Source organism: Pipra filicauda, unplaced genomic scaffold, assembly GCF_003945595.2.
Source record: "Pipra filicauda isolate LSUMZ 115617 unplaced genomic scaffold, ASM394559v2 scaffold539_size335297_pilon, whole genome shotgun sequence".
Classification (NCBI taxonomy): Eukaryota; Metazoa; Chordata; class Aves; order Passeriformes; family Pipridae; genus Pipra; species Pipra filicauda.
Genome location: NW_024104686.1, coordinates 110,805 through 129,084, shown reverse-complemented (window position 1 = coordinate 129,084; position 18,280 = coordinate 110,805). Strand labels below are relative to the sequence as shown.

The 18,280-nt window shown below is 44.3% G+C and overlaps 1 protein-coding gene across 4 annotated transcripts in view; it reads right to left on the bottom strand.

Annotated features, from left to right (window-relative positions):
• Window positions 1–2,146: 2,146 nt before the first annotated feature.
• The window catches only part of ROR1 (receptor tyrosine kinase like orphan receptor 1), an 88,273-nt gene continuing 72,139 nt past the window's right edge, over window positions 2,147–18,280 (bottom strand). For 3 of the 4 annotated variants that reach the window (XM_027747954.2, XM_039387177.1, XM_039387178.1), the window contains 5 exons: window positions 16,648–16,775; window positions 15,184–15,501; window positions 13,055–13,300; window positions 8,724–8,935; window positions 2,147–5,111 (listed from right to left, as the gene is read on the bottom strand). In XM_027747954.2, coding sequence (XP_027603755.1) covers window positions 3,687–5,111; window positions 8,724–8,935; window positions 13,055–13,300; window positions 15,184–15,501; window positions 16,648–16,775 — 2,329 coding nt within the window. In that variant the 3' untranslated portion in view covers window positions 2,147–3,686. The remainder of the gene's footprint in view (window positions 5,112–8,723; window positions 8,936–13,054; window positions 13,301–15,183; window positions 15,502–16,647; window positions 16,776–18,280) is intronic. The other variant, XM_039387179.1, reaches the window with a different exon arrangement.

Here is an 18,280-nt window from a genome sequence, read left to right as displayed (position 1 = left end):
TTAGATGGGATATTGGGAAGGAATTCTTCCCTATGAGGGTGCTCAGAGAAGCTGTGGCTGCCCCATCCCTGGAAGTGTCCAAGGCCAGGTTGGACAGGGCTTGGAGCAAACTGGGATAATGGAAGGTGTCTCTGCCCATGGCAGGGGGTGGAAGGAGATGAGCTTTAAGGTCCTCCCAACCCAAACTGTAAACCAGGTCTACTTTGGATACATGACCCCACTTTGAGGAGGCACCTCAAAGTGCATCCTGCCAACGAGCCAAATTCCTTCTGATGAATAAGCAGTAACTGGAACCAATGGATGTTGAAGGTACACACACATTCCAGAGCACTGGATCCATGGGGAACAGCATGTGTTTGTACTTGGAGAGCTTTCATCCCACCTCCCTCACTGTCAGGAGTGGTTTGAGTTACGGGGACATTTTAAGGTTCTTCTGGTGAATGCAGGTTACAGAACAAGGAAATGTAACAGAGTATTTCCAACCTCCTGGATAACCTGATTCATTCAAAGCAAATCACAGATTCCCTCTGGACAATTTCTCATGCTCTGGATAAACATATGCTGATGATTTCTGAGTTTTCCAGCCCAAATTTCTGCACAAGCAGATCTGTGCTTTACCTTCTGCTTTCAATCCAGAGAATGCAGAAACCCACCCTAATCACTCCTTTGTGGGAACAAAGGATCCAAATCTCCATTTCAGGCTCTGCATTGTGGTCTTTAAATCAGCAAATATTTATTCTCTTTTGCAGAAACATAACTGAGCTGGAGGGGATGAGATTCTCCAGACTGAAGGTTCACTAAACAGTGTTTATCCAGCTTTATTTCCAGTCCTCCAGAGCTTCTCAATCCAGCCAAGACTGTTGCATTTCCAACAGCCTTGGCTGTCCTTTCCCCTTGAAGGAAGAAGGGATGATGATCCTGGTATGTAGCATTAAAATACGGAATATTCCCTCCTCCTTCAGTTGCCACAAAACCAGATTTCATCCTGCATTCCCAACTGAGGAGTGATTCCTTTATTTCTGGCAATATTTATTTTCCACATCTAACAATTTTTCAGATTTTCCCCTCTAATTCCTCACTCTCTGATGAATTCCTTCCTTCCTGGGTCAGCAGTTGCTCCCTGTGCATCAGGTGTGAGCCAGACTGTGATTTCAGCCTCACAGTTCCCAAATTTTGCCTGCTGGGAGAGGGAAGGCAGGGCAGGGAGAGGTCTTTCCAGGAGTTTGCAGGTGTGTTGTTCAGAGCTGGTTCACATCTGTGAGTCTAAAAATATTTTAACATTAAGGACCCAGCTTACTTTGAAATAAAGGAAAACCCCAAACTGAGCTGTGAGTGAGTTTGAACATAAAACCAGAAAGTGTGTGAGGGACTATTTTATGATCCCACTGCTGCTCCATGAAGGATGAGGTTATTCCTTCCCATCAAGGGCATTAAAACCAAGTATGGAAGTACACAGCAAAGCTTACCTGGTACAGGTCAATCCCATGGGAACCAGGTGAGGGTGATCCTTCCATTCCCTTCAGTCACTCCGTGAAGGCTGTTCCTTGGCAGGGATGAGCCAGTACTTTGATATCACTGATCTTGATATCTCAGCATCTTTTTCAGCCATGGAATCACAGACTGGGTTGGGTTGAGAGGCACCTTAAAGCTCATCCAGTTCCACCCCCTGCCATGGACAGGGACACCTTCCACTATCCCAGGTTGCTCCAAGCCCCGTCCAACCTGGCCTTGGACACTTCCAGGGATGGGGCAGCCACAGCTTCTCTGGGCAACCTGTGCCAGGGCCTCACCTCCCTCACAGCCAAGAGTTTTTTCTTAATATCCAATCTAAACCTACTTCCTTTCAGTTTGAACCCATTCCCCCTTGTCCTTGTCTGAATCTTCAGTCAAATCCAAATTTTAGCTGACATGTAACATATTTCCATTACTGATCCAGATGTAAATTCAACCCGTATGAAGCTGATACCTCAGGATCATAAAATACCTCAGAAGACACCAAAGTCCTTACTACACAATTACCTACTGTTCTTAACCTGTGAGTACATGTTACTCCCTGATGAACACAAAACATTTCAAGTACCTTACCCCAAGATGGAGGAAATACCGGTATGTTTATGGTAAAACAATGTTTTAATAAACAGCAGCATAAAATAATCAGTGTTTAATATCATCTCTGGCATGTGAAATACAAAAATGCACATATCTTAATTATAAAATAGCCTTTGTTATTACATTTTCATGCTTGCCTAATTGAAATGCCCATAATTAATAAATCAATCATCAAGTAATACAGTGATTAAAAGCATGCAGTGAAAACAAAGAAAGATATTTGTATAAGGTAGTGGCTGAATATCACCAGAATATATTTCAAGAACATCTACATCAGGTTAAAAATAAAAAGAAACAGACCAAGATATAAAATGCAGAGATGTATTTTCACTTCTGCTGTACAAAACATCCTCACACTCTTGTGCAAAAAGATAAAAACAAAGTCATATTATACAACATTGTCAACTGAGCAAAAGATTGTTTTCGTGTACAATAAAAATACTATTCAGTACAAAAAAAGAGTCTGTGGAAAACTGTACCGTACACAGCACGTGTGTAACTCATTAAAGTGGTTTCAAATGAAGAATCTGGATTGGTTGTACCTGAATGGGTTTTTAGCAATTACACAACTGATGTATTTCTAAGTGGAAAGTCAACACTAATTCACATTATTAGACACAATTGCTATCGATGGATTTGCTGCCTGATGGAATGTGAGTCTCCCTTTTTCTCCAGGGTTACTGGAGTCAGAGTCACTGAAATGACACAATAAATATTCCAGGGAAAACTGATTGTCATCTATAAAATTGGGGTTGGGAGCTTTTCCATTACACAGTTGCATAGCAACAAAAGGAGATAAAATTTCTGCGTGAATGATTAGGTTATGAAATGTTATTTTTGAAGAAGTTGATTCAGGTTCTGAAATTAAAACCCTTTAACTTCACTTCCTTTAAGGCAATTCCTTAGAACCCCATCTGTCTTTGGCAGCCAGCAGCAGATGAGTTTTGTAGGCTGCAAGTTGATAACTCGAGCATTTGTGCTGTCAGAGAAATGACGGTTTTTGGTCTGAATCTGAGCTCAGACTCCCAACTTAATGAAGGACCAAAATCCTACCTGAAGTGATTTATTCAGCTCTCAGATCACATATTTGAAACATAATCCTCGACTGCAACATTTACAAATATTTTACCACCCATTGGCACTGAAATTGCACACCCAGTGGATCTCCAAATCTTTGCATCCCTTAAAAAAAGAGACAAATATTAAAATATGTTTTCAGTATAAAAAAAGTTTCTGTGATTTAAACCACACTGGAGGTTTAAAAAGCTGTGAAAAAGTGTATAATAAAATGTTTTTATTTAAAGAAAAAAACAAAATTCCCCCTTCCCCTCTTTGAATTGTCGGTGGCACTCGGAGAAACGACGCGTCCGCTGCCAAGGCTGAGTATTCCCACCACAAGGATCTGTCCCTGGTTGTTTCTGCCCATCCTGTCAAGCAGTGAAACTTCACAGAAGATACTTCCTGCAATGTCTGTTCAACAACCAGAGGAATCTGTAATAAAATATTTGCATATAAATCTTTTCTACGACTTTCTAGTTTGTGCTGTAAATAGTTCTATTTACAAAGGCCCCGTTTATTTACAACTCTGCCGAAATCATGGATTCATTGGGTCCATGGATGCTGGAGTCTCCCAACAGGGAAGACTGCTTGGAGTCAATTTTGTATGGTTTTTGAGTTTTATTTCCAAAGACTGTAATCCCGATCCCCCCTGGATGATTAGGAATTGCCATGTGGGATAGCAAAGGGATATTTGCTTCCTGGTTGGATCCCGACGACGGCAAACTGGTGACGTGCCCTGTGCTGGTGGATCCACTGGCGCTGCTGGGAGAGCGGCTCTTGGGAGGAGGACAGTGCTGGATCACCCTGGGAGGGCCCTGTGGGGGGTAGTGGGCGGCTGGGAAAGCAGCATATCCCGGTGGGATGGGGTATCCGTTGATGGGGATGTACCGCTGGTTCTGAGGTAACGGGGGGCCGATGAACCCGGCGATTTGGCCTTGAGGTATCCCCTGGGCTGGGAACATGTAGTTGGGGTACCTGGAGTTGCTGAGGTTGCTGACGGGGCTGGCGCTCAGGGAAGTCGTTTGGGTGGTGGCATTCCCACCGGAGGGGGTGGTGGAGCTCGTGTGGCTGGAGAGCCCCTCCCAGGAGCGCAGCCGGGCGTGGATCTCCTTGAAGCGCGGCCGCCGGGACGGCAGGTCGTGCCAGCATTCCGTCATCAGGCTGTACATCCTGGGGGGACAGTCCTCGGAGCACGGCAGCAGCTGCCTCTTCCTGATCATCTCTATGACCTCCTGGTTACTAAACCCGTAGTAAGGCTGAAGCCCAAAGCTGAATATTTCCCACAAAACCACTCCGAAGGACCAAATATCCGAGTCGGAGGAGAACTTGCCGTACATGATGGCCTCTGGAGGCATCCAGCGGATGGGCAGGAGGGACTTGTTCTGCACTCTGTAATAATCTGCCGAGTAGATTTCCCTGGAGAGCCCCAGGTCGGAAATCTTCACGTGGAGCTGCTCTCCAATCAGAATGTTGCGAGCGGCGAGGTCCTTGTGGACGAAGAAGTGGCTGGCCAGGTACTCCATGCCTGCCGCGATCTGCACCGCGATGTGCAGGAAGTCCCCGTGGTCCAGGCTGGATTTCACGGTCCCGTCCTCGTCGCTGCTGCATCCGACATCGGAGTGGGGCGAGCGCATGATGAGGAACTCGTGGAGGTCGCCCTGGTTCATGTACTCGAAGAGCAGGCACACGGGCTGCTCCTGCGTCACCACGCCCAACAGGCACACGATGTTGGGGTGGTGCAGCTCGGCCATCAGGGAGGCCTCCTGCTGGAACTCTGCCCACTGCTGAGGGTTGTTAAAGTCCTTGAGGGTCTTGATGGCCACGAGCTGAGCGTGGTCCATGCCGGGGAGGTAGAGGTGTCCCTTGTAGATCTTCCCAAAGGCACATTCACCCAGTTCTTCCATGAAGCGAACAGCTGAGAGAGGCAGCTCCTTGGCTTTGCTCTGGTAAAGAAACCACAGCAGGAACATATCAGGAAAACAGGACTGGAAACACATTTTTCAGTAAAATATCTCTTTGTGCAGATGCCTGGAAGCCAAGCAAACACAGGAGCTCCTTGGTCCACAAACCCTTTTGGCAATGTTCCTGCTTGGCCTTGTGAGATGTCAGGGCAACAGCATCAGCCCTGGGCCAGGCACAGCCTGAGGGACATCAGGATCCCAGCATCAGGAAAGCACCACCTCACCTCGGTGCACTGTGCTCCAAAAAGTAATTGAGGTTTCCTTCTTACCCTCTCCACAGGATCAGGTACAAGAAGTAAGTATTAGATGCAAATATATGCAGGAACCATCAGAGTTTCAGCACTGGCATTTATATACTTGGCCTTGGGCATTCCTGTACTTCAAATTGAATGTGACTAATTTCAGGAATTGAGGCACTTTAAGAGGTCCATGCTCAAGTGTTTTCTGGGCTAGGGCCTAAAGTTTTAGCGGAAAAAAACCCTATTTTTTTATACTATGTCCTTGTAGCCAATTCTCCTTTGACTTTGCTATTAACCCTTCCAGGTACAGCACAGACTCTTTGTGTTCACACCTGACCGAATGTTCCATCCCGAAACACGGAGGACAGAGTCACCTGGAAAACTGAGAGAGTGGTCAAAAAAGAAAGGCAAACTTCTAAACACCGTTGTTATTCTGTTTGCAGATATTCACTCTCAGGCCATAAAGAAGCTGTGTTATTCTCAGACATAAACTTCCACTTGTACTTGTAACACCCAAACCCACTCTTTAGGGTCCTCAGTAAAGCCACAGGTAGTAATTTAAGGCTAATGAGTTTGGGATCTAAATTGGGGTTTGTAAATCAGTGTAAACATTGGCATCTGCATTCCTGAAATCATATAACAGCAGCTTTACAGTGGCAATATGGGAGAGAACTGGCATTTAAAATAATCACAGAAAAATGACATTTTAGCGTAAATTAATTCAAATTACAGTGATCACTTATGACTTTTAGACAAATGCTACATTATTAATAATAATAATAATAATAATAATGATAATAATAATAAAGCCATTTAAGCAGTCAGTCAGTAGACTGTACGTTGATGGCAGGAAATTAGCTATATTGTTGAGGAACAGATGGTTTATATTACACAAATCCTTTAGGCTAAAACTTGTTTAGGTCTGGTATATTGTAAATTATATTTTAGTAATGAAAGTGAAATGACCTCTGTCTGACCTGAGCCTGGGTTCGTCTGTTTGAACCAACAGAGTGGAAAACTAGGGAAGAAAATGAAGTCATAAAGTTTTGGCAGGAAGGGCTCATTTCAAGTGGAGTGATTATAAATCTGCTCAGTTTTTGTTTGACAAGTATTTGTCATCCCTGGGTGTCTAAAATGTAGGGAAGTGTAAAATACACAAGAGGCGGGAGGCCAAAGGAAAGGGGGGGCAGGGAGAGGGAAGCCCAAACCCCTCCCCCTCTTCATTAGCTGGATGACAAGAGAACCCTAATTTATTATATTTTTTGAAGGCAATTAAAATCCCTTCTAACTGGAGGAAATGCTAACATTTCTATTTATCCGAGGAAACATCTCCCTCAGTTGGAGCTCGAAGCCTAAGTGTGTTTTGCCCCAAAGTTGACATTAATACTGGCTATATTATTTAAAAATAAGATTCCACTTCCTTTATTTTAAAATATTGTTTGAAAGGCAATCAAAACATTGGAGACAGGGAGAGCTGGGTTCCTCAGTGGGAAAATCCAGAATTAGCATAAATACGATGGAAAACTTTTGCAGCACATGACTTAAAAATAAAAAAGAAAAGCAAATGGTCTATATATTTGCAAACATTTCCAGGCAAGTTGTTTTCCCATTTTGTGTTTGTCAGCAGGATGGCTGGGAATTATGACCTCATTAAAATCATGCTGATATTCCCATTATCTTCAATTTAACCAGGATTGTCTCCAAAATATCTACTAGAAAAGGGAGCAAGAAGCAAATCCAAATTTAACAAGATATTCCATGGAAGTTGGATGCAAGATGTAGTTTTGACACTTACGAAATGGGGTTTTTTTGTATTATTACCAACATTTTGATATAAAGCTACTCCAAGCTATATACAACAGTTGAGATTAAGAACTTTGAAGGAAAATGAGGATAAATTCACTGGGCTGGTATGTGTGGGAGACTGAGGAGCTAAAATATAACACCAAACTTGGACAGGGCTTGGAGCAATGTGGTCTAGTGGAAGGTATCCCTGCTGGAACGACATGAGCTTTAAAGTCCCTTCCAACCCAAACCATTCCGTAATTCTAAGTGTAACCTTTCCTGATGCTGAATTATTAGAACTGCTGAAGAAAAACCAACTCTAGCAATATTTAAAGGTCAGAGTTCACACTGCTGAAACTCAATAAAATCCAAATTGGAATTAATTTTGCTTTGTCATTCTTTATGAAAAATAATGCCCGACTGTTTCAGGCACCACAGTCTGCACAGTTTCTATTCTAATTAATTGTAAATATAGATTTTTCACTCTGAAAGAACAAAGTTCATCAAGTTCTTGAAGAGCCATAGAATATCCTGAGCTGGAAGGACCCACACGGATCAGCCAGTCCAAGAGACTTGGCACGGTGAGAAAAACAAGGGGAATACACTCCCAGGGCATTATTCTGCCTGTAGATGGCAGGAGGCAGTTACAGCCCTGAGAGGGTGACACAGGTTTGCACATCCTGCCACTAAACAAGGAGCACGAGGTTAATCAGGCTTAAATCTGAAATGATTTGTAAAAATTCTTCCTGAACCTGGGACTAAAGTGAAGCCAAACACCAGCAGCAAGAGCCACGTTGGCCAGAGCTGCAGGCAGAGCTTTGAGCTGGTTTGGTCATTTATCTTTTTAACTAAGAGAATGAAAGCCTGAAAAAACAAGGAACAAATCTTTCCAAAGGGATTTCAGCTGAGTGAAAGAGGACACATGGATGCAGCAGACCCGTGAAAATACTCTCTTGAGGAAATGCTGAACCACGTCTTGATCAGCACTGCTCTCCAACTTAAATGAGGCATTTTAGAGATGCTTCAGGAAAGGGTTGCTTGTTTTATCACAAAAAACCCTCCAGCTCCTATTTGTCCAGATGAGGACAAATTACAGGAATTTAATATAGGAATTATAGGAATTTAATGTAGGAGTTTTATAAAGTATACAAATTAATGAAATATATAATAATTAAGAACAATAAATAAAAATTAAATAATAATTAATAAATTAAAAATAAATAATAATTGAATAAATATAGGAATTATATAAGTTATAGGACTATAAGTAATATAGGAATAGAAATTATATAAATTATAGGACATATATAAATTATATAAATAATAAATAATATAAATATATGAATTTATTATAGGAATTTAGCATAGGATTTATATCAGGAATTATATTCCTACAACAAGAATATCATAGGAATTGGCTCCACGGCCCACACTTGCTATGCTGCTGCAGAGAAAAGCCCTTACAAAAATCACAGAAATCACAAGTTGGAAACCAGCTCAGCATTTCAGCACCAAGTTTTTGGAAGCATTTCCCTCCCTGCCTGTCCAGACAGCAGGAATGTGGGATTACCTTTGGTTTGTAGGCGTTGAGCATGGACATCTCCACGTTCTGCCCTCGGACGTGTTTCGGCTGCCTCTGCACCGGAGGGGACGACGACTTCTGGTTGTTGCGACAGATGCAGATGAAGAAGAAGAGCAAGGCTATGGCCAGGGGGATGGTGACACTTGGCACCAGGATATACAGGATCTCCATTTTATTCTTTTCCTTGGAATCCTTATAATCTGTTTCAGAAAAAAAAAATCCCAAACCAACAACAGCTGCAACACCCCACAGAGTCAAATACATCCCTGGCTCAAGTGTTCAAAAGAATAAAACATCCAGTTTATCTTACTGCAATTCACCTTGAATGCTGTTCTATTTCCTTAATATTAAGAGAAAAAATAATTTGGTGGAGTAACATTTCTGTAAGGACCCAAAATGACCAAGAACAATTTCCCAGCAGCCTGCCTGGTCAAACCTGCTGATGGTCAGGAAGCAGCTGAATGAAGTGAGATGGCCATTGCTTGGGGTGAAACGGAGTCCTGGCCTAACACAGATCCACAGAAAAGTTAATTCCTAAAGTAGTTTATGGAAGAAGCTTGTGGAAGGTGCCCCTACCCATGGCAGGGGGTTGGAACTAGATGATCTCTAAGGTCCCTTCCAACTCAGGCCATTCTATAATTCTAAAAAAACCTCTGGTGGGATTGCAGACTCCTAATTTTAATATGTATATTAGGTTTTGGTGCTATAGTTTCCTTAATCCAATAAAAATGTGGGGACCCATTAAAAAAGGATAGTTTTATCCCCCTATGTATTTCCAGCCTCCTGTTCTCAACATCTCCCAGCATTTCTGTGGCCACCCAGGGCACCAGAACAAATAGCATGTGCAGCTGAAAACTGATTTCCTAGTTAGTTTTAGGTGCAGGAGCAGAACAATAAGGGACTCCAGAGCAGAAGAAAGGGAGATCACACGGGAAGTGGGAGGAAATGCACAGAAATGGCAAGAAATAGAGAGAACAGTCCTGGGGTTTACCCCAGGAAGTCAGGAAAGGGGTTCAAAAAGTCCAAACACAGACAAAAGCTGTAGTGTAATCCTAAAATAAATCTTCCCAAGGACTTGGTCTTAATAGGATTAACAGGCTAATGGGAAAACCCACCCCTCTACCAACTCTATACTGAGTGTCAGCTGAGCAGGGTGGCAAAAACTGGCACAAAGGACACAGCAATGTGAGGTGAAAGGAAAGCAAGAGCAGGGATAAAGGAGAAGGATCTGGAAGAGGTTGGGAAGCCGGTTGATTTGACATAGTGTGAATGCTCCACATAATATTTGTTCCCTCTGCACTCAGGTCTCTTCCCAGTACTAATTTTAGAAACATGAACCCCCCTTCTGCCACTGCCCAAGACATCAGGCACTACTGGCTCTGGCTTCCCAGGGAATGTTGCTCAGAGGGAAGGAGGGGAGAGGCTTTGGGAAGGAGCTCACACAGCACCCGCTGGTGCTGACAAGGACAGACCTTCCACCGCCCGCTCTGCTGACGCCTGCCCTGCCCTGCTGCTTCCCAGGAGCATTCCTAAGGCTTAGGGTATCATTACACACGGATTAACACACCAGGGAACTTGGAGGATCCCCTGAGCTGCAGGACTGGTGGCTGTAGCCTGGTTGTTTATGAGGGAGATGGGGAATGCCTGTGGCAGCATCAGGTTGAGTGGATTCTGACACGATGGGGAATGTTTTATTATTCTACAGGGTCATTCCAGTTTGTTTGTTGGTGTTTTCCAGGGTGGATTTGTCCAAGTGCTCAGCGGCCCACACAGATACCTTTTATGCACTTAATTAAACACAAACTTGATCTGAAGCTTGGGCTTGACTCAAATTGTGACAGAGGCAAAGTTCAAATGGTTCTGGATGTCACTTTGCATAAGCCCTCTTCCCCCTCTCCTCTCACAGGCTCCCACTGTCCTGCTCCTCCCGCACTCCTCCTGGACCCTTCTTTTTAGATTAAGTTGTGCCATCTGTTTTTTAATTAAGAGAAGAGGTAGACCAAGTATTTCTACAGCATTTGGGAAACAGGAGAGGACTAATGACCCCATGACCTTCTCCCTGTGCCCAGTGTGCTCTCACTCCATCTCCAGTGGAAGTCCAGCATGGATCCACTGTGGGTTTCTTTGGCAGCTGCTGCTCTCCAGCACAGACACACAATCACTGCCCTTCCCCCCTCCTTCAAAACCGTCTTTGCTAAGCCTCATGCTCGAATTACTCTGTGTTTCACATCTTCCTATAATCAGGGTGACAAACTTATATGAAACAAATCTATGGCAGCTCGTGGGATACAGTTGAAGAAAGGAAAAGAAAGCAGCAGCACGAGGCAGGCAGAGACCTGGGCACCAGTTCATCACCTGGGCTACTCCAGTCAAAGGGAATTATTATTCTTATTAAGTAGCAGCCCCCGCCGTGAAGCCTCATTAGGTTAATAGGTTTCTTGGGAGCCACCCTAATTAAATCCATTTCCCATCTAGGCATGTCCTGGTGAGGCAGAATGCACAATGCTGATTAAAATGTGCCTGAAATGGCTCTTTCAGCCAGTGCAAAGCCAGCAGAATGCAAGTCCCACACAGGACTCTGGTTTTAATATGCAGATTAGCATTTAACAATTAAATTACTACTCACCTGATACAGCTCTGTTTGTCTTTAGAATAATAAAGCCACATAACAGCTGCACAGTGAGGACCAGTTAAGGCAGTGGTGAGAGGTTTTGATAATTAAAACCAAAAAGCAGAATCACAGAATTGCTGAGATTGGAAAAGCCCTCAGAGATTAGCGAGTCCGACTGTTAAACCAGCACTGCCAACACAGCTCAGACCTTGTTTGAAAAACAGAGGTGATCTTGCCAGGCCCTCTAAGCTGTATTTTAAGTTCGTGTTTACAGAACTGCCCTACCTGCATTTTGATTTTGCAAAACGAACAAAAATTGAAGATTCAGATCTAATTTGAGTCTGGTTTTCAGAGACCTGGGGGAAGTGGATGGAAGACCTAAACAAATGGTTCCTAATTGTTTTATCTGCATGTAAAAATAACAATATTGATAACATGCCAAGAAAAAAATACACATATTTCCATGGACATGCCAGAAATGTATCCAGAAATGTTATGGAAACTCAGAGTAAAAAGTTTCACACAAAATTTTATGTTGCCTACAAATTGTCACAGTAATATTCTCTTTCCCCTTGGAAAGGAGATACCTTTGATGTTACTGCTCTATAGCCAGAACCAAATTAAATGTTTTCTGGTTATGGTTATGAACATTCCTGCAGTGAGACATGTTCTGAGCCTGTTCCAAAGTCTTTTCCAATTAATGAAAAGATGGGAATCAATGCCAAAATGGGATCTGAATTATGTTCTTACTGAAAGAGGAGATCAGGGGAGAGGCAGACAGTCTGGGCTGGATCACGTGCATCTCGAACCCTCTCCTCATTTTTGGGCTCCTCAGCACAAGAAGACATTGAGGGGCTGGAAAGTGTCCAGAGAAGGGAAGGGGAAGGGTCTGGAGCACCAGGAGCGGCTGAGGGAGCTGGGGGGGCTCAGACTGGAGAAAAGGAGGCTCGGGGGGACCTTCTGGCTCTCTGCAGCTCCCTGACAGGAGGGTGGAGCCAGGTGGGGGTCAAGCTCTGCTCCCAGGGAACAAGGGACAGGGTGAGAGGAAATAGCCTCCAGGTGTGCCAGAGGAGGGTCAGGTTGGAGTCCTCACCTCTGGAGGGATTTAAAAGCTGTGTGGATGTGGCACTTGGAGACATGGGTTAGTGGTGGCCTTGGCAGTGCTGGGAATGGTTGGACTCGATGTCTTTATAGGGTTTTTCCAACCTAAAGGATTCTTTGATTCTATGACTTAATTTGGGCTAAGGAGTTGCATTGATTGCAACAGCAACCTGGAAAGTCAGGGACACTTGGGCTGCCAATGTGCAGGTATTCCCTGGGAAATTATTTTCATGGCACCACTTTATCAGCTGCAGGAGCAATAAGTGCTCAAAGGTCTCCTTGGAGCAGGGATGTTGTGCCTTCAATTACAAACACTGCAGTCAGCCTTGCCTACACACCTCTTTTCTCATGAGTTCAAAAAAGACACTTTGTGCACATCTCCCTGACCTCCCATTTGGCAGGACGTGACCCTGAGGCTGGCTCAGTTGGTTAGAGCATGGTGCCAATAACACCCGGGTCAGGGGTCTGATCCCCATATGGGCCACTCACATAGGAGCTGGGCTTGATCCTTGTGGGTCCCTTCCCACTTAGAATATTCTATGAAAATTCTATGAAAACCATTCCCCTTTCTGTCCCAAAATGAAACATAAAACAGGTCAGCACTTACCACATGCCGGGACGTCACAGAGCTCGGACTTAAAGTTCTCATCCAAGGTGAAGCACCACGGGGCATCCTTCTGGTTGCCGGGGTTGCGGCAGTAGGAGTGGCCCCCGTTGAGCTCGGGGTACCTGACGGCGGTGAAGGTGTGGGTGTGGGGGTACTGCGAGTTCCAGGGCTGGCACTGCCGCCCCGAGCGCGTCACGCTCACCGTGCCCCGGTAATCCACCCCCGTGCTGTTGTAGCACTTGTGGTCTGGAAAGGAAAATAAGCCAAAGCAATGGTTGGTGGCTGTGGTGGGTTGACCCCCTAAAGCCACTCTCTCACTCCCCTCTGCAACTGGACAGAGGAGAGAAAATACAACAAAGGATTCATGAGTTAAGGACAGGGAGAGATCACTCATTGATCACCATCATGGGCAAAACAGACTCAAAGGGGGGATATTAATTAAATTTATTACTAACAGGATCAGAGCAGGATAATGAGAAGTAAAATAAACCTTAAAAACACCTTCCTCCACCCTTCCATGCTTCTAAGTTCTATCTCCTCCCCTGCAGTGGTGCAGGGAGATGGGAATGGGGATCACAGTCACTTCTTTTTTCTGCTGCTGCTCAGGGAGAGGAGTTGGAGTCCTTCCCCTGCTCCCTGTGGGGTCTCTCCCACGGGAGACAGTCCTTCCCTAACTTCTTCAGTGTGAGTCTATCCCATGGGTAACAGTTCTCCCTAGACTGCTGCAGTGTGGGTCACTTCTCCATGGGGTCAGTCCTTCAGGCACAGGTTGCTCCAGTGTGGGTCCCCCACAGGGCCACAGGTCCTACCAGGAAAACCTGCTCCAGCATGGGCTCCTCTCCCTGTGGGTCACAGGTTCCTGCTAGGACCCTGCTCCAGCAGGGGCCTCTCACTGGCCCCTGGGTGTCTGCACTGTTGGTCACATGTTCTCACTCTGCTCTTCTCTGGCTGCAATCTTCATCTGCCCCACAACTTTTTTCCTTCTTAACTATGTTATCCCAGAGGCATTGCCGTCATTCCTGCTGGGCTCAGCCTTGGCCAGCGGTGGGTCCGTCCTGGAGCCGCCGGCATTGGCTCTGCAGGACATGGAGGAATCTTCCAGCAGCTTCTCAGAGAAGAGAGAAAGCTGCTTTGGTAGCCCCCATGCTACCAAAACCTGGTCACAGAAACCCAACAGTGCTAGAAAGGCAGATGGATGCAGCACATGGGGGGATGAGCTGCCAGCATCCCTCAGCAAACTGCTGCTGGCCCAGGGCCGGGAAAAGCCAGTTTGGGAACACGGGCTCCCAATTTGCTGCGGCTCTAATGCAGGGCCTGCTTTGCATTCACATTCCTGGGAGGATTTAAAGCTTATGCTTCTGTAATGAAAACAGCTTATGCCGAGCGTTTTTAATATAAGATACACAAAAGAAATAAAAACTACAGTGGGAACCTGAATTGCAGCCATTATTTTCATAGGAAGGTGGAGAATTTGTGGGAGCCATGTTTTATATTTGACTATTCAGATGTGTAAGGGTTGTGAACAGGCTGCAGCCCAGCCTGATCAAAGAGTGAGCTCAGCCAGTGCCTAAAATTAGGCTGGCTTAGGCAGGGACAGCCATGGATCCAGCCCCTACAACCATTCCCCTCGACAAGCAAGGGCTGCAGTGGGAGGGCAGGGAGGATGAAGCCACCCACGTTCCTCAGCATGCAAATGCTTACACTTCAGGGTTTCCTACTTTATATTAATTAGAAAAATTTCATATTAATTAGAAATTACCTGAAGAAGTCTTTCTGAATTCCTACACCCTGGACTAGCTGGCAGAGAAGTGCTGGAGTTGGGAATTAAGAGAGGACAGCACCTGGGAGCTGGCAAAGCCCAGCACCAGCTCCAACTTGGATGCATCAGCTCCAGACTGGATGCACAAACCCTCACAGCCAATCTTTACCCAGCAGTATTTTACTTATATTATATATTTCTATTTATATATTATATGTTATATGTTATAGATTACATTATAAAATACATAAGTATATGTAATAAATAATATAATTATGTTATAAAATACATAATAATATTGTATATTTATTTTTATACTGCTAGTTCTTTAGGTTATATTTCCATGGAAAACTAGACATTTTTCACTTACTTTTATTGATGGGATCTGCCATTGGAATGCCAATCCGGATACAATTGACAGCTTCGGGGCTGTCTGGCTGGGGAAGATCTTCGCAGTTGGGCAGCTTTAACCTCATCAGAATCATGGGGTTGGATCTTGCAAAAATATACTCTGTCTGGCACAGGACATTTTCCAGGATCTCACACTCATCCCGGCACAGATCCCGAGGCTTCGGGGCCGAGGAGGTCTCGTCGCAGTAGGGGAAGGCGTAGTGGCACAGCGAGGGAATGGCAAACTGGGAGCACTTGTCTGACAAATGGCTGGAAGTGCCAATCATGGTGAAGGCAGCTGAAAAACACACACAGGGGTTGCACTTAAACTGCTGGGAATGCTATTCCTGTGCTCTTGCCTCACTTCCCATTGCAGCTTTTATTCTCAGAGGTTCAGGTGATGATTCCAGAAACACACATCACGAATTACACCAGAAGTTATTAATGATGCTAATTTCACTGACAAGGAAAATACACCTGGTTTTCAACCAGGGTTAATGCTAAGCACATTACCAAAACCACAAAGCCAATTATTCTTTTTTTTCCCCTCTGAATAACTTCTAATAGTTTGCAAATTCTTGTAATACTTGGATGCCTCTTGGCCAACAGGTAAAACCCAAATTCCCGCAGGCTGCAGGATGACAGTACCAGTTCCTTTGTGGAAGATGACAACTTTCATACAATCCCAAAAGACTCTTCAAACTAAATGCTGTAAGATTATGAACTGTTGGCTGTACAAAAACCATTGGCCTTTCTTGGGGGCAATGCAGAAGCCTTTTTTGTGATGCTGACAGTGTCTGGGGACAAAGGAAGAACATTCCGGGGAGAAGAGAAATTTGGGATAATCTGACAGCAAGAGAAAAATCTGAATATAGAGAAGATGATTACCACAACTGGGACCTGGCCAGGAGTAAATTATATTAAAAAGAATAGATGTATCATGATATCTATGAGGCCTCTCTTTGAATTTCCCATCCGCATATCCCACAAAAACAATGAAAACTGGTTCTTTACTAAATCCAAAGGAAGAACACTCCCTGCTGGATTTTTTATGCAGCCTTTTTCAGCACCTAAATGATCTCAACCACATAAAATCAACTAATTCTGATCTCCCTTTGCTTTCAAAATCTGTTTGGGTAACAGCAGCACAAGGTAGCCTGGCTATGAGCCTCCCAGAAGCTGTAAATACACAGACCCTTCTCCTTGAAAAATCAGTTTTTAGGTTTTTTGGGGGATCTGGAGGAGTAGAGGCATGAAAGTTGTTCAGACTGTCACTCTCCAGGTGACCCCTCCATGGACACCACGCAAGGCAGAGTCCAGGGTGAAGCTCATGGCAAGAGGGAATAAAGTGCAAATAAAACCGGTATTGCTGTTTACAAAACTCTAGCAGCTTTTTGGGAAGAGACAGCTCTGTGGGGAAGAAGCCAATGTGCTGTTTACCCACCTGTAATCTGGTTCTCTATCTCCCCCTGCATGTGCAAGGACTCCATGTAGACGGTGCGGTTGCCGATGAACCGCGCGCAGGCGATGCCCCGGTAGGGCTGGCAGAACCCGTCCTCTTCATACTCATCCCTGAAATCAATCAGGAACACAAAGGGCTGAAACATTTCACAGGCAACTCTGCAACAAAATGTCCCCCCAGGGAGCTGCCTCTTGTATTGGGAGGGGCCGAGGCGAGGGGCTCCTGGGATTTGTGCTCACGATTCGATTCGTTCTGGACCTGCCGTCCCTTCCAGGAAGGATCTTGGATAGGGGATTATTTGGTCTTTAGATACTGCTTGGCACGGGCTTTGTGCCCTGGAGAGTTTAACATTCAAACATTCCCACACTGCTGCAGGTAGTTTTTAGTGCCTCACCAACCAGCCCAAAGTGAAGATGAGGATTATTTCCTTCTATTAACTTTAGGTTCATTTGCGAGATATTGAAAACTCTTCGTGAGACACTGAAAACTCTTTGTGAAATGCTGAAAATAATAAGGATTATTTCCTTATATTCAACAAGATCTTGAATATTTATTATTTTAAAAAATCTTCATTGGCCTGGTAAAAAGTATTTGTGGCATTTCAGCTCAGCCAAAATATACATTCATGTTGTATGAAATTAATGTTTTTTGCATAATTCTTGTTCTACTCAAGAATACACCCAGCCTTGATTAGAAAAGAACCATAAACTGCCTGAAAAAAAAATACTTATGTTTATTTAAAGCAGCTAACACATTGTTTTCTATTTTTGAACCAAACTTGCACTTCATATTGATAAATACAGCAGGCAGAGACAGAATTTAAAGCGTGTATAGAAAATGCAAACTCTCCCAGCACTGATGCCCTTGAAATAGGAAATGTTCCCTCAACCTTCCGTGTGTGGTAACATTTAGTGATGAAACAGAACCAAGGCTAAGACAGGAGTTAAATGGACACATTTCTTTCATTAGGTGCTTTGTTTTAGGCAATATAGGAGACCTTTAATACATAAATCCAGATGTGAAATTATTTGCCAATATTCTTCAAACAAAGCAAAGAAAGGAAATTACTAAACCTCTGAAGACCTGGTTATTTTGAACAGATAATCCACAGCTCTGTGCTGGTACTCAATGGAGGGTTTTAGGGGTGTTTTGAGGTGCATGAATCAGCCCTTTTACTTCCTTGCTTTGAGAATCCAGGTGGAGGCATTCTGCATTGAGATATTTGGGATCCATTTTCTGGGCAGACACCCGGGCTCTGCTGAGGTCCCAGCAAAAGGAGACGCCTAATGAAAATTTGCTGATAATTTCTTTGTTATTCACACCCACCCCAGACAGCTCCTATATGGTTCTCAAAATTGGATAAAGGATACTGGAATATCCCTAAGTATGATGACAGCTGGGGAGGCAACAGGTTACTTTCTTTGTGTGCTTTTTTTTTTTTTGCAGAATTCATCCTCCCCCAGATGCCAAAAGCCGAACAGTGGAATCACCCTATGCCTTAACAGGGAAAAATCAGAGCTTTTTTAATCAACTCCGCCATTAAGTTTAACAAAAGGCACTTTCATCCCCTCCTGAAGATTTTGGCTGTGAGAGCTTGGAAATGCAAATTCCATTT